This window comes from Neopelma chrysocephalum, unplaced genomic scaffold, assembly GCF_003984885.1.
Source record: "Neopelma chrysocephalum unplaced genomic scaffold, ASM398488v2 Primary Assembly neopelma1_44, whole genome shotgun sequence".
NCBI lineage: Eukaryota > Metazoa > Chordata > Aves > Passeriformes > Pipridae > Neopelma > Neopelma chrysocephalum.
In genome coordinates, this window is record NW_020897703.1 from 10,018,004 (window position 1) to 10,031,905 (window position 13,902).

Sequence of the window (13,902 nt, forward strand, 5' to 3'; positions counted from 1 at the left end):
GATCTATTGATTTCATTCTGTCTTTTGCCTCATAGATAAACCACAATGATTAGTTGATTCAATCCAATGCTTACTGTGGTGAGAAAGCAATTAAAGAAAGCAGTGACTGAAACCTCATTTTAATCTTAAAAAAGTCTTAAAGAACAAGATTCTGTCTGTGTACAGCTGTGCAGATTTTCTTGGATAACTTCCTCACTCAGGTTTCCTGTCACATTTGTTTATCTTCCAGGTGAGCCTAAACACTGTAAGAAGCCAGAAGATGTGGTAAAAGCCACGGAGCAGAAAGAAGCACTGATACAAAACTAGATTTTCTATTTCTTAAAAGCTTCTGACATTTCAGGCAGGACAGGTAATTTGGTCATTTCTTTCTTATAATGGGGAGAGTTTTACACCATAAAGGCTTGTTTAGTGCTATTATTAACCTCTTTGTTCCACCTCAGTTGTGGTTTTATTAGAAAATTTTGAAATGGGGACACAGTATGTCCCACTTTCTGTGAGGTATAAAACCATTCAATATAAAGAAGGGAAAACCAGTACTTTTACATCTCTAAATCCCTAATGTCAGACAGAATGATCATGCAATAAACCATCCTATGAAATACTGAAAGTTGTAGTATCAAAAATTTATTGTTTATGAATTTTCATTTAACCTCTCTTACAGGACAAAAGAAGCACTCTAGCTGTTCCTACCTCGTGCTCTCAGAGGCTGTTATCTGTCAACTTGTTCTTGGATCATCCTGTTTCTGTGGAACGTGAATGGACAAAATGTTCAAAAGTGTAAAATGTAAAACTGAGCTGGTAACTCAAGGCACTTAACAACTTGCAAGATTTCAGTTGTATTTGTTGTTGCTATTTCCTCTTCTATTCTGCTTTCTTAAATTAGCCAAAATAATTTTTTCAGCCAAAGTTGGACCTTGCTTTGTTGCATCACTGCCATCAAACATTTCCAGTTAACCACAAGATATGTGAAAACACGACATTTATCATCTGCCTGGGATTGCTGTTACATGTCACTGCTGCTGGCATCCAGTGAAAATGGAAAGTCAAAATGAAATGTGTTTCTAAATACTTGTTCATGCAATCATACTGCATGCAACATAAAAGTCTTACTTGTTAGTTTCCTTAAAATATCTGGAAATAAATGTATGTAGACTGTACAGAGAAGTTGTAGAATTACACTGACCAGCCTGTGTAGATGGTGATTCTTCTCCACTGTGGTGGCTGCCATATGGACAGAACTGGTGTTGAACAAAGAAGTATTTGAAATATCTGAGTATTTTGGAAGACATCAGCAATGGTGTCAGCCCTACCATGAAGCTGGTGCTTATTGTTTTGTAGGGTAGAAGAGACAGCAACAGGAATACATGAAAATTACTTCACTTCAGCAAAATAATGTGTTGCCTCTCAGACAGAATTGGAAGGTGACACTGAGGCCTTATATTATGATTTATCTCAAATGCAAAGTCAACAACATGCATCCTGCAAAATCTTTGCTAGTGTTTGTTTCTTTCTGAGGGGTGGCAAAAACAGAGCACATGGACAGTCACCTTTGCAAGAAGCCTCAGAAGGAGCCCAGAAATAACTCCATTTTCATCTCCACTTCCCTCAAGCTGCCCATGACTCCTCCAGACTTGTCTGGGTGTCCTTTGTGGCTGCAGCCAACCTCATTTCCCTCTGCTGGAACCTGCCAGGAAACTTCCAGGCTCCCCTTCAAGTTGTAGGCTCTTGGGTGACTTAGGTTGCTGCTCTCCCAGCTCTTCTTTTTGGACCCTGTGGTTATTACCTCACTGACCAAATAGTCTTTATAATCAGCCATGGTCTGCTCTGAAGAGGACTCATGGGGCAGTGGCACTCCTCTCTGTGCAGAGGGTGATTGAGATCTACGTGTCATTCATCTGCTGTTTTAGGGGTCTGAGTAGAGCTCAACAGGCGTCAGGCTCAACTTCAAAAAGGGCACGCTTTGTCCCAATTGAAGAAGGAATTGTAAAACAATCACCCTGGACTGAGGGACCCTTACATGTTCATACCTGTTGACTGTCTCTTTTCTGACAGCAGAGCAATCAAAATGGAGCTGGGAACAGTGTAAACTCTGAGCCGTGGGATAAGAGCATGCCAAAAGGTGGGATTCCTGTCATTGAATATGTAAGCCATATGCGTGCTATGCATAAGTAGTATGCATAGTTTTAACTTAAGAAATGTTTGTGCATATAGGATGTAAAAAATGCATTTAAATTGTTTTGTGTATCTGGTCCAGGGCTTGTATTTAGCATGGACAAATTTCTGTACAGTGAAGTTAATGAATGAAATGTTAACAAATGAAATTGTATCATATATGTTATAATGCAATCAATATTTTTTGCTAAGAGTTAAGAATTTATATATTCTCTGCTAGTGTTTGAGCAAATTATTAGTAGCCTGGACCACTCTGTGCAACTTTGCATCCTTTTTGGGAATGTTGGACTCTTTTTTTTTCCTTTGTAATAAAATGTAAACCATCTTATGGCTTCTTATTGTCCTTATGACAAGAGAAGGAACATAATGGTCATATCAGACTTTTTTTAATTGTAAGTTGCCATATGCTGTGGCAGTGGAAAATCTTTTTCATTAAGATTGGAGAACTTGGGACCTTATTTCAGATAAGTTGAGCATCTACAGTTCCCATCAAATTTGAAAAGAGCAAGAGACGACTGCTATCTTTAAAAACTAGACCAGTTAGGTATTTGTTTGTTACTGACTGGTTTTCAACATTGTAATTTATGATCCACTGAGACTGAAAGTCTGGAACAAGCAGAATTTGATCTTTATATTGTATTTTCAATTCCAGACTTTTACCATAGTTTAACTTGACTTTTTTTCCTGTGTCTGTATCCCATTGTGATTTATTACTCTGCAAAAATTTTCACCTAGAAATACAAGCAGAAAATATAACAGATTCTGCAGAGAACTTGAAACATCCTATGGGGCTCTCAGTGTCCTGTTGTTGTAGCTGACCCCAAGATCTCCCACTGCAGAAGCTAGAAGGAGCTCCTACTCTCACAGCAGCCAGGCATTGCCTGCAGAATTCATTCATTAACTTGGAAGTGTGATTTTTGTATAAATAATCCTATTTGCTCATTTGTATTCAGTTTTAATCACTGTGGTAGATGTTACTGAAATACAAAAAGAGTGCTTAGTTTTTCGTTAATACCAGCTGATTCTCTTTCTTTCTTCCTTCCTTCCTTTATTCTTAGCAAGTTTTTACCTGGCCATGACCCAAAGCTTGGTGTGTTGTTATGATGAGGAGAAATTTTCTTTGATGGAGAAGACTGATACAGCCAACATGTGTTACTTAAGGCTTTGACGTGGGGTAAAATTTGTGTTTGGATGGCAGAAAGGCTTCTCGAGAGAGCCTCTCCCTGAGCAGTAGTTTATCTCTGAAACCTGTAAGGCTACTCTACCAAAACACTGCATGGGGCCATAAGAAATTGTGTTTATATATGCATCTCTCCCACAGCATTATGGGCATGTACCCTGCATTGAGCACACTGAGGAGCTGTAGCTATAGATGAGTCCTCAAGAGTTTTATTTTGTATTTTTATCTTGAGATATCTGAGAGATATATTATGTAATATTATTATAGGTTATGATCTAGCCAGTATTTTTTTAATTTAATTTTCAACACGGCAACCTACAACTGTGTGTTTTATTCTGCTATATATGTCCGTATTTCCTATGATGATCTCCCCAAATAAATTTGATTCGAGGGCAAGGATTGTGAAGCTCCTGAGTGTTAGTTACAAATTTGCTTTCCTGAAGCATGTTTGCTCATTTGTGTAAGGTTGTTTTTGAGAAGTGACAGAGCATGTATGGTTGTTTCCAACCCTTTCACCCACTTGGGACTCCACACCTTTTCCGTAACTCTATCAGTTTGCCATACAAAATCATTTGCATCCTCATAGCACACTTGAAAACAGTTCCTTTAAGTGAGTCTTGAATTCTTAACCTTTATGGCTAAAACAGCCCTCGCATGAAGAAAAACATAACCAATAGTACATTTTTTACACAAAAAAAAAATCTTACTGTGGGTTGAAATTGAAGGAACTACTGAGACTGTTCTTGTTAGCAACAGTTTGTCAGGAAGGGTACGACTTTCAGTGGCACCTCCATGACCTGGTGTAAATTTTATAATCCAAGTTCAGTGTTGTGAGTATAAAATGCCCTTTTTTTTCCAGAAGATTTTGTTACTAGGAGACAGAGTTTTTGCTTAGGAAGGCTTTCTGCCTAAAAGGTAGCTCTCTCTCATAGGCAGTTTCAATGCTTTGTCCCCACCCTTCATACTAAGAGAAGTTCTCAGCCTCTCTCTCTGATGTGTGAGAGGAGAGAGATAACATTTACAGAAATGCTCCAGGGCTGCTGTGACCTGGGGAGAGTTGGAGGGGGGGGGCAACAATGATAAAGCCTGTGAGCGAACAGGAGGTTTGCCTCTTCCTCTGAGGCCTGGTGCTGTCTTGCAGTGCTGAGAAGTTTGTAAGTTTTAATGTCTTTGCCTCCGAAATAAACCCTTTGAATCCTTTCCACTGCCTTGGCATTTCTGGGGAAGATACCTGAGTATATTTTACCTTACAAGTGTAACTGGGATTAAACAGGGTCTCTTCCTACTCTGACTGGAAATGGAAAGAATCCCATTGATTCAAACATGTATCAAATCCTGACTAGGTACATGATGGGAATAAATCAAGACAACTACTTTATACCTCATTCTTTGCAGTTCCTTTTTTCCAGCACATGCACAAAGGACTTTCTTCTATTGTAGAGATGCCAGAAGTCAAACAAGCCACTACTGTGACCCAAATGATTTCAAATTAACAAATCAAGATCACGAGTAGTAAGTGTCTAAAATGGATATCTTTAACAGACTATCGAGTTATTATATGAGAAAGACAAAAATGTAGGTATGACTAACATTCTTCAACAGCAGCTTAAAGAGATTTGTGTGTACAGTAGTTTAGCAAACAAAGGTTTGTCTGAGAGGGGAGTGCATCCCTGTTAAATCATGTTTTGAAAAATCACATCCTTGAAAAATGGTATGGAAAAATTAGTGGAAATGGCATTTAATACTATGACTAAAAGAGAGCGTCCTCTGTCAAATACTATGCAAACATTTAGGCTACTTCCCTGGAATAATTTTCCTTTCCTGGTCATTTAAGTATTTAATGAGTCTCCAGAGACTCCTTTTCCATGTCCCAGGGCAAACATTTGGAAGTTTTATCAAACTGTGAATGTCTAAGTATTCCCTGGAGAATAAAGAAGCAAGTCATAACCATGGAGTTATAAATGGGAAAAATCTCTTATTAAAAAATGGGATTTTAACTGTTTGGGGCTTAACTTTGCTGCAAAATACTTTCTTTGTACTTAGGCAAGTCCTTTGCTTATAGCCTTTGTGGGGAGAATTGTTGCAGAACTTTACATTAGATGAGCTTGGATAGATAATATCTTAACCAAATAAGATTTTCTGACACATTACATAGTATATGAACTTTAAAGCAGATGAGTTTTATGCATTTGCAACATCCTGTATAGGTCATTATTACAAACCTGAGGTAATATAAAATTATACCTAAATAAGGTGGTCTAAATCAAAATGGTAGATACAATCTTGACTTTAAGATGGACCAGTTAAGCAGAATAGATGTTGTTTCATTTTTATTTGGACTGTAGTTACAAAGCTGTCTCATCACCATATAGGACCTACAATCAACACTCCTGCACCTGCAAGAAGGACTTTGGAACTTGTATAATAATACCATGAACAAACATCAAGTAATATTTAAGTATTTGCTATTATTTGTATAATTATCTCAATCCAAATTCAGTGAGCCAAAGGGTAAAATTTACCTATGACGCATTTCCATGAAATCCAGGAGAGATAGTGTCATTATACCAGAAATTATTTGGTCGTTGGATAGTATTTGGTTGTCTCTTGCTTTCTCTGTATTCAGCTGGTTTACTGATTGTTTTCTGCAGTGGAGGGTACTCTGGGAGTCTAATATCTCTGCACAAAACACTACTCAACTTTAGGCCATCTTAAATTCATTCACTGAAATTGTTCTTCCTGTTTTTTTGAAACTGCTCAGCTTTGAGAGAGAATTGTATTTTTCTTACCAGTCAGAAATGAACACTCACCTATATCGCTTGGGGTACTTCAGTAGTTCACAACTGAAATTAATGGCAACATATTTATGTCAAGCATTTAATATGATGCACAATGCATCTTTATTTTAGCATTCCTGTCTGGGAAAGACCCCTATTTTGCTAAGCACAAGGTGGTTTGGGGTAGACAGAATTGTGACTGCAGCCAGCATAGTTCTGAAGGACATGTGTGTTTTCAAGTAAATAGTAGGTACAGGAGCATGGCTACAGAGTTCATATTTCCAGTAAAATTAGAGAATAAAAATGTCATGAGCAATTTAAATATTATTTATAATTGACCTTCATGTCTGTTTTTAATATTCAATCTGCTGAGTGTTTAAAAAAGCAATTAAAAGTCCCATATAATGTTAAAACCCTTGATAAATGTAATAAACAAATGACATATTCAAAAGAGAGAGTCTATGTCCCATTAGGAGAGAAAAAGAAAGATGAGAGCAACATATGGCAGTATAATTAGCATGATTAGGGAAGCACATCAACAGAATTTATGCTGCAGGGAAAATGTAATAAGAAACCAACACACTTTCCTCACTGCCTTGAAAACTGCAAATATCACTCTGAAAAGGAGAAGATGCAGAAAGGCTCCCTGGCATTTAAAGCTGTAACTTGTGTTCTTCTGCCATTATTAAAGATGCACACAGCCATCTGCAAACCATTTATTTTTTGCAGGGTTCACATTGTCCCATTGCTTTGATTAATAAGGAGCAATATTACACCTCAGCTGCTTTTCAGAAAGATGCTATTTTGGAAACCTAATTAATACTCATTCCACAGTTAGCTTGAGGTGTTCGTTAGTGCCAGATACTGAGTTCTTATTTGTTTCTCATTATGTGGAGAGTATTGCTTTTCAATGACAACGTTTTTGTTTTGCATTTTGGAATAACCTTTCGACACTCCTGCTTCCCACAGCCCTCCCTTCAGAAGAGCTAATAACACCTGTCATCATTATTTTCACGTGCCTGTTAATGTCTGTTGAAGACATTGTGGGCTATTTACATAGATAGACTATCCTGATGCACAGCAAATATTCCTGCCATTTTCTGAACAGTTGGGCCAAAGAGAGAAGCAAAATTTAGGAACTTGGCAATGTAATTAAAATCTCAGCTTACCACTAAGGGTCAGTATATACTAGGCAAATGAATTATTACAAAATTGAAAGAGTATGTTTGTCTTGACAGTTTTACAAAATAATTTTTCTGCCCTAAAACCCCAGGATTATTTAAGAAATAAAACAAAACAAAAAATCTATAGCAGAATATAGGCACTGAACTTGTATAAACTCCATCAGCCCACCTTGATGTAACCGGAGATTAGCAGCATCTTATCAAGTGGCCTGAGGTTTACTGAAGGGTGCAAAATGTCTTGCTGGAGTTTTGCTCAAAGTGCTGCTATCCTCACTGGAGGAGAAAGGAGAGAATATAGCAAAACATAGGAAGCATTTAGCATCCACTTTGTATAAGCATACATACAGCATCCAAGTATAATGCTGTGCATGAAAAGGTTAGACGTAATTGTACTTCAGGAATCAATAGAACAACTGAGGCTCTTTCTGGAGCTCACCATTGCACTGAGCTGAAGAGAAAACAAAGAAAGAAAAGAAAGAACATCTGTGGGCCTGAGCAGCAACATGGATGCAATAGGATTGGGAGAAAGAGGGTCTTGAGAGATAGCATGTTTTAAATATGCCCTCACATTGTCTCCCCAGGGTTAGAGGAGAGACAATGCCTTATGCACTACAGGAATAAGGTCCCTCATCTTGACTTTGTCATTCAGATGAGGTCCTACCAGCAAATGACATCAGGGTGGATCCATAATAAAATCTCTGCAACAAGTCCTGTCCTTTGCCAGAAATCAGTTGCTATACTCAGATATGCATCTTGCATAAACTTGTGTAAATAAAGAGAGAAAGAAATGGGCTTTTAACATGGTAAAACAAAGGTGGAATTATTAGACATGGGTAGATGATAAGTTCTGGATTTAGAGATGTATCTAAATATTGGCATGGCTATCTGACACTCTTACTGGACTATGATGCTTCATCCAGATCACAAATTCTGCAAAACAGAATTGTTGTCCTCACATTGCTGCAGTTATAATCCTGGAGACACTCACATCCAGTTCAAACTAAGTCTGGTTGGTTTTTTTTCCCTATTATTTTTAAAGTGTAATCATACTTAGGTCCAACTGTCATCCTGAAACAGGGTGTTCAGTGATGAATTCTCCAAGCTCTTATCAGATGTTTTGTGTGTTGCCTTTGAAATGCTGAGATTCCGAAGTGTTCAATACCTTTTCCTGGTATCAGCTGTTATAAATCACATACATGTTTTCATTTGCCCATAGGTCCTAGAGAGTTCTCATCTGGAGCCTGTGGGTACTAATAACCAGCAAAAAGCCATTAATATCCAAAGTACTTTATTAGCTAGCAACACAGAGAGAGGGTGTGAGGTTAAACACCAGTGACTGATTCACAACTTGAGAGTGCTGTGGCAATGAGCAATTATGTGAAGAGCCTGGTGCTGAGCAAAAGCAAAGCCATGGCAAAGCTGGGACTGGAGCCCGGCTCTTCTTGCTGCCATTACAGTCCTAACTTGGGGCCATTCAAACAGTTTCTGAAGGGTCATTTCCATCTTTTTGTTGTTTGTGACATAAAAAGCTCCCAGTCCTCTAAGTCCCATAGCTGCTTCTGTATGACTGAAGAGTCCTTCTTTTAGTCCTTCTTGCATACCCTCGCTGAGCTGGAGTCATGGATCCTGCTTGCAATGTTTCTATTGAAAATGGAACCCAAGAGGACAGATACAGAGATACAGATGGAGAGAAAAAGATGGCTCTCAAATATAAAGGAACACTTGTTGACAGATCCTGTTCTCAGCAGGTCTTTGTGGAAGACCTCGAATTGAGAGTGAAATCACCGTGCAAGACATAGACAAAAGGCTCTGTGTTTTCATATAAGTCATCTCTTTTTTTTTTTTTTTTGCTAGCTCAACCCTTTAAAAGAGACTTAAAGCAGGGGAAAGTTAAACTGAGGGTAAAACTTTGTATCAAAGGCAAACAGTTAATACAAAATGACAGTGAATTCATTAAAAAATTTGCCATTGATAAAAAATGGAAATAATCTGTTAGGTGTCACTTTGACAAAACATGATTTTCCTTCTCCACCTTATTTCATTTTATGCCATAGAGTTTTCACAGCCTAACAAATGAAAAGATTGGTATGAACCATGACAGGCTTCAACCAAAAACCTAAAGCTCAGACACAAGTTAAATTTCTGCAGCTTGATATGCTGTCACTTAGTGACTGAAATTGTGACAAACGCAGGCAGAGGGGGCTGTAACTGTACTTGCTGCAGGTGATGAAGGTGGATATCCGCATTTCCCATGGCTCAGCTGGTGCATGGAACCCTGCTCACAGCTCCCACATGCCTGTGTTACCTCTGACTCCCAAAGTGAAACCTTTTCTAATGCCTCCAGATAACAATGATCTCTTGTAAAGAGAAATCATTTTGGCTGCTGTGACTAGGCAGCCTCGGACTAAAAGCAAGAAAAGCACTTTAAGCATCCAGGGAACACAGAGAAAAGTGTCTTTGCATCCTTCTACAGACAAAGAGTCACCTCTGCTTGCTTTCTTACCTTCTTTCTGTCCATATTACTGCAAGTAACTCTACCAACATTGGTAAAAACTGCCCTTAACTGAAAGGATCATTTTATACGAACATTTCTCTGTGCGCTAGACAAACCCTCTGTACAATAGACAGTCTTGTCGAAATTAACGTATTATTTATTTTGCACCTTTTAAATCAGTTTTATTTACAACAAGCCTTAGAGTACAGCTCACACGCAGTAGTTAAGCTCTGGCAGTACTGACGTCAGGTAGCTAACACATTTGCAGATTACGTTTCTAAGTCATAGAAAATGAAAGAAAAATGACTTTAAAATAACTGTTTTATCTTCAGGTATAGGGGTCACAGGACACATTTGCAGGTGTCTGTGAAGCCCATTTGAGGGCACTTCCCAGGGAGCCCCGGCGGCACATGGAGCGGGTGGTGGAGGGTCTGGTACACGCACGGCCCCACAGTTCAGTTACTCTCTGTGATGGGGCTCGGGACAGCTCTGCCCCAGTTAATGGTCCCACTCCTCTTCCCTTTCACCAACTCCCTCTTCTTCTTCTGGAAACACTGAATCACTCTGGCTCTTCAGATGCTTAATCCCTGAAAATATAAAAGTCACAATTAAAGTTGTGGTTTTTTGTTTTTTGGGGTTTTTTTGTTTTGTTTTGTCAAGGAAGAAAGAAACAGAAAACCAAAATAATGGCAAGTTAAATGCCCATACTGACTCCCCTTTACACAAATTTCTTAGTTCAAATAATGCTATGGTGTATTTATAACAGAAATGTTCTCTTCCTTGAATATAGGTTCAAAACAATATTTGCTTCTCTTTTTTCCTTTGTAACCTTTGATCAGAGTAGTGTTGCTCACCTCAAGGAAGTGAAAAGTTTTCAAGGCTCAGACTGTATGCATGGAAATTATTCTACCAGATTTCATCTGGAGCCTCTTTCTGAGACTGATTTGAGGAAGGTCATTGCTCGCATATGATCCCATGCATGATCCCAACTTCCCGTGTGCACCAGAGGTGTTCTCCAGTGTGCATTCCCACAGCCTGCCCACCACCTGCAGACCTGTCCTGATGCAAAGAGAGCATTGCACCTAACAGAGAGGACACTGCTGGCATCAAAGCCATGACAGGATTGGATCATTTCTTACATGGGGAATGTGTTTTTTTGAACCTCCAAGTACCACATGGGGCTGGGTGAAAGGGTAAATACCTATCATTGGATATTGGAAGTTCAGGTTTGAGTAAAGTTATGAATTACCTACTGCTGGCTGGTTTCAGCCAACAAGTGAAGTAAACTCTATGAAAATTAATCAAACTACAAAGTTATTTTCCATGTCCTGTGTTCAGTACAAGCAAGCAGGTCTCAATGAATGGGCGAAATTCCACCTTCTCAGCTCTGCCTTGTTGTGATAGAAGAATTTGAGCAGGAAAAGGAGGCAACATCAAGCTAAAACCATGACAGAGATGACAGACTGGAGATGAAGGGTTGTTAGTTTCAAAAGATTTAAAGAGCAAATGCACAAGATTAACTTCTGGGCCCCTAGTTTTTTAAAAACAAAGTAAGAACATAACTGTTTATCAAATGCATGATTTCAACAAAACATAAGCATGAATTAGGCTTTTTTGGTGTCATTACTGTTGTAACATAAAAAAATGTTTGGTTTCATTGAAAATCATACATTGTTCTTATCACCACTTCTAACTGTCAGAAAAAAGGCTTCCCTTTTGTATCACTTCCTCTCTGTGATGAGGAGAATTACATCCTAGCTGCTTTACTCAGCAACTGCTAGACAATCAAACACCCTACTATGCACCCTATGAATTACAGCACTTGTAGGGGCACAGTTTTCAAAAAGGTGTGCACCCTTACGGGATACAGGGCAAGATTGAGATTACCTCTAATTATGGGTAAGAGGAATTGATGATGGTGTATGTCTGAGAGTCAGGCAGCCAGTGCCACTTAACTTGAAGGTTCCTACGTTTCACTATTTATGTCCACACCTCTCCAAAGTATGGGATAGATTTTTTTCCATTTCTATCACTTGAAAAAAACTTCAACATAAGTTATTCCAGTTCAACAAAATTACAAGTAGCTGAATATGGTATCTTACAAGGGGTCGTACAACAGCCAGCTTCACTTCTAACAGGCTCTGGGTTCCTCTCACTTTTTTCTCCACACAAATGACAGTACATGGTTCCCTGGGAAGCTGTTGTTCAGATGTAAAACAAGCAAATACATTAACACTCCCAAGCCAGAGTTCTTGTAAGTGTGCCCTGCAATAATCAAACCATTTCCAATTAAGTAACTGTGATACATGAAGAAACACTTTGGTGCTCAGCTACCACCAAGCTCTTAGCACTCTCTCTTTAGCAACACCCTTTAGTAAGGCAAACACTTTAAATATGATTTCACCTAACTATAGGTTAATGGACATTTGTTTCCAAATTATATTGTGTTTGTAATGCAAATTTGTCTCCTGTTTACTCTGCACTAACAGAGCCATTTCTTGCACAATTCACAGCACCCCTATGTCAGCTACTCTTCAGTATTTCAGACAGGAATTGCTAGGATCCAGAGTGCATAATTTTCAAAGATGAGAAAGGGAAAGTTCAGGACAGAAAAGAAGGCACGTGATATACAGTTAGTATGATGAAGCTTCATGGAATGGTATTTTTTGTAGAAGTGAAGACTTTTGGTTATGTGGTTTAATTGCAATATTAAATATGGAAATTGTAGTAAATGGAGGGAAATTACATCAGTGAGCATTGCCCATTGACTTTCTCATAGCAAGTAGCTATCAATCTCATTTCATGATTTTTCCTAACCTCCATTCTGCATCCTGCCTTCAGCTCTGCCAGTTATTTAATGCCACAGTGTCACTTGGAAGTAAAGACTCACAGGGCTTCCTGCTCTGACCAACAAGTGCATGGCTCAGTGTCTTTATATATATGCCTCAAGATGTTCTGACAGCATCAGGTTGTCAGAATGAACTGATCCTAGGTGTGCCATGATGAAATAAGGTGCTCAACTACACAATGAAATAAGTTAGCATGAATCAACAGGTAAAGAAATTCCCGTCAGTAACATACGAACATGCATGACAGAAAGTGCTGGTGGCTGTCCTGAAAAGATACATTTCAGGCACAAAGCATCAGACTTTTACAGTGCAAAAAATTGTTTGGGGAAATAAAAATACTTAGTTAAATTACAGCAATCATACTCTTGGATTAAAAGTGTATCTAGCCACATCACATTGCAGTCTGGTGGTCACTGATGAAGCACAGTAATAAAGATGAGCATCAAATACAGATTTTAAGATTTTACTCATAGCAAAAAAGCAAAACAAAGGTAGAATATTTGCTGGGGGGGTATTTAGAAAATATTGTTTGTATGTTAAAGCACATCCAAGTTAGAAATGTCAAGTTACTAGTTCCATGTAATTGCAAATAGGGAGGACTGCAAATGTTGATCCATGGAGTCACTTTGTCTCCTCGGTGTCCCTTATTCTAGGCAATGGGTAACTGAATTTGTGGGCACCCTCACCTTCCTGAATTGCTGTGCCTGTGCTGTCCTGATGCTGCTTTGTTTCTCTCACTGGATGCCCTGCCCTGCCCTGCTCTCCCCTTGCTTGTGGATGGGGCTCACAGGGTCCCAGCCATCTCATGGTGCTGTTCCCCATCTCCTCTTCATCTGGCCCAGTCACTGCTCCACAATGTCACAACCCGGCTGGGGCTCTGTTCTTCACCTGGGAAGTCTGACAGCAAAAAGCCCCTTCCAGACCAAACGCTGCCCCTTCTAACCACTCCCTGGCAACCATTTCGTACACTCAGTGTGTTCAAACTCACCTTTATGCTGCTTTAAAACAAAGCCTGTCTGAACACTTCTAAAGCCAGCTGGAAAAGCATTGTTTTTCCTCAAAGGGCTTATTTTTCAGAGCAGATAATTTAATCCAATTAATGCTGATAAGTAAACCCATAATTCCAAGCCATATTCAGCAGCCATGCACTAATATGATTTGAACTGGTAATTCTTTTTAGATGAAGTCACTGCCTCAAATCATATTTCTATATTTCTAGATACTTACAAATTATGAGTGCAAATGG

General features: G+C 38.9%; 2 protein-coding genes across 8 annotated transcripts in view; one reads left to right on the plus strand and one right to left on the minus strand.

Annotated features, from left to right (window-relative positions):
• The window catches only part of PDE1A (phosphodiesterase 1A), a 204,826-nt gene extending 201,078 nt beyond the window's left edge, over window positions 1–3,748 (plus strand). For all 7 annotated transcript variants that reach the window (XM_027678409.1, XM_027678408.1, XM_027678407.1 and 4 more), the window contains 2 exons: window positions 230–349; window positions 662–3,748. In XM_027678409.1, the coding sequence (XP_027534210.1) occupies window positions 230–306 (77 nt within the window). In that variant the 3' untranslated portion in view covers window positions 307–349; window positions 662–3,748. The remainder of the gene's footprint in view (window positions 1–229; window positions 350–661) is intronic.
• Window positions 3,749–9,946: 6,198 nt separating this feature from the next.
• Window positions 9,947–13,902, minus strand: part of PPP1R1C (protein phosphatase 1 regulatory inhibitor subunit 1C) — a 52,033-nt gene continuing 48,077 nt past the window's right edge. Inside the window, 1 exon segment of the mRNA XM_027678416.1 lies at window positions 9,947–10,394. Coding sequence (XP_027534217.1) covers window positions 10,306–10,394 — 89 coding nt within the window. The 3' untranslated portion in view covers window positions 9,947–10,305.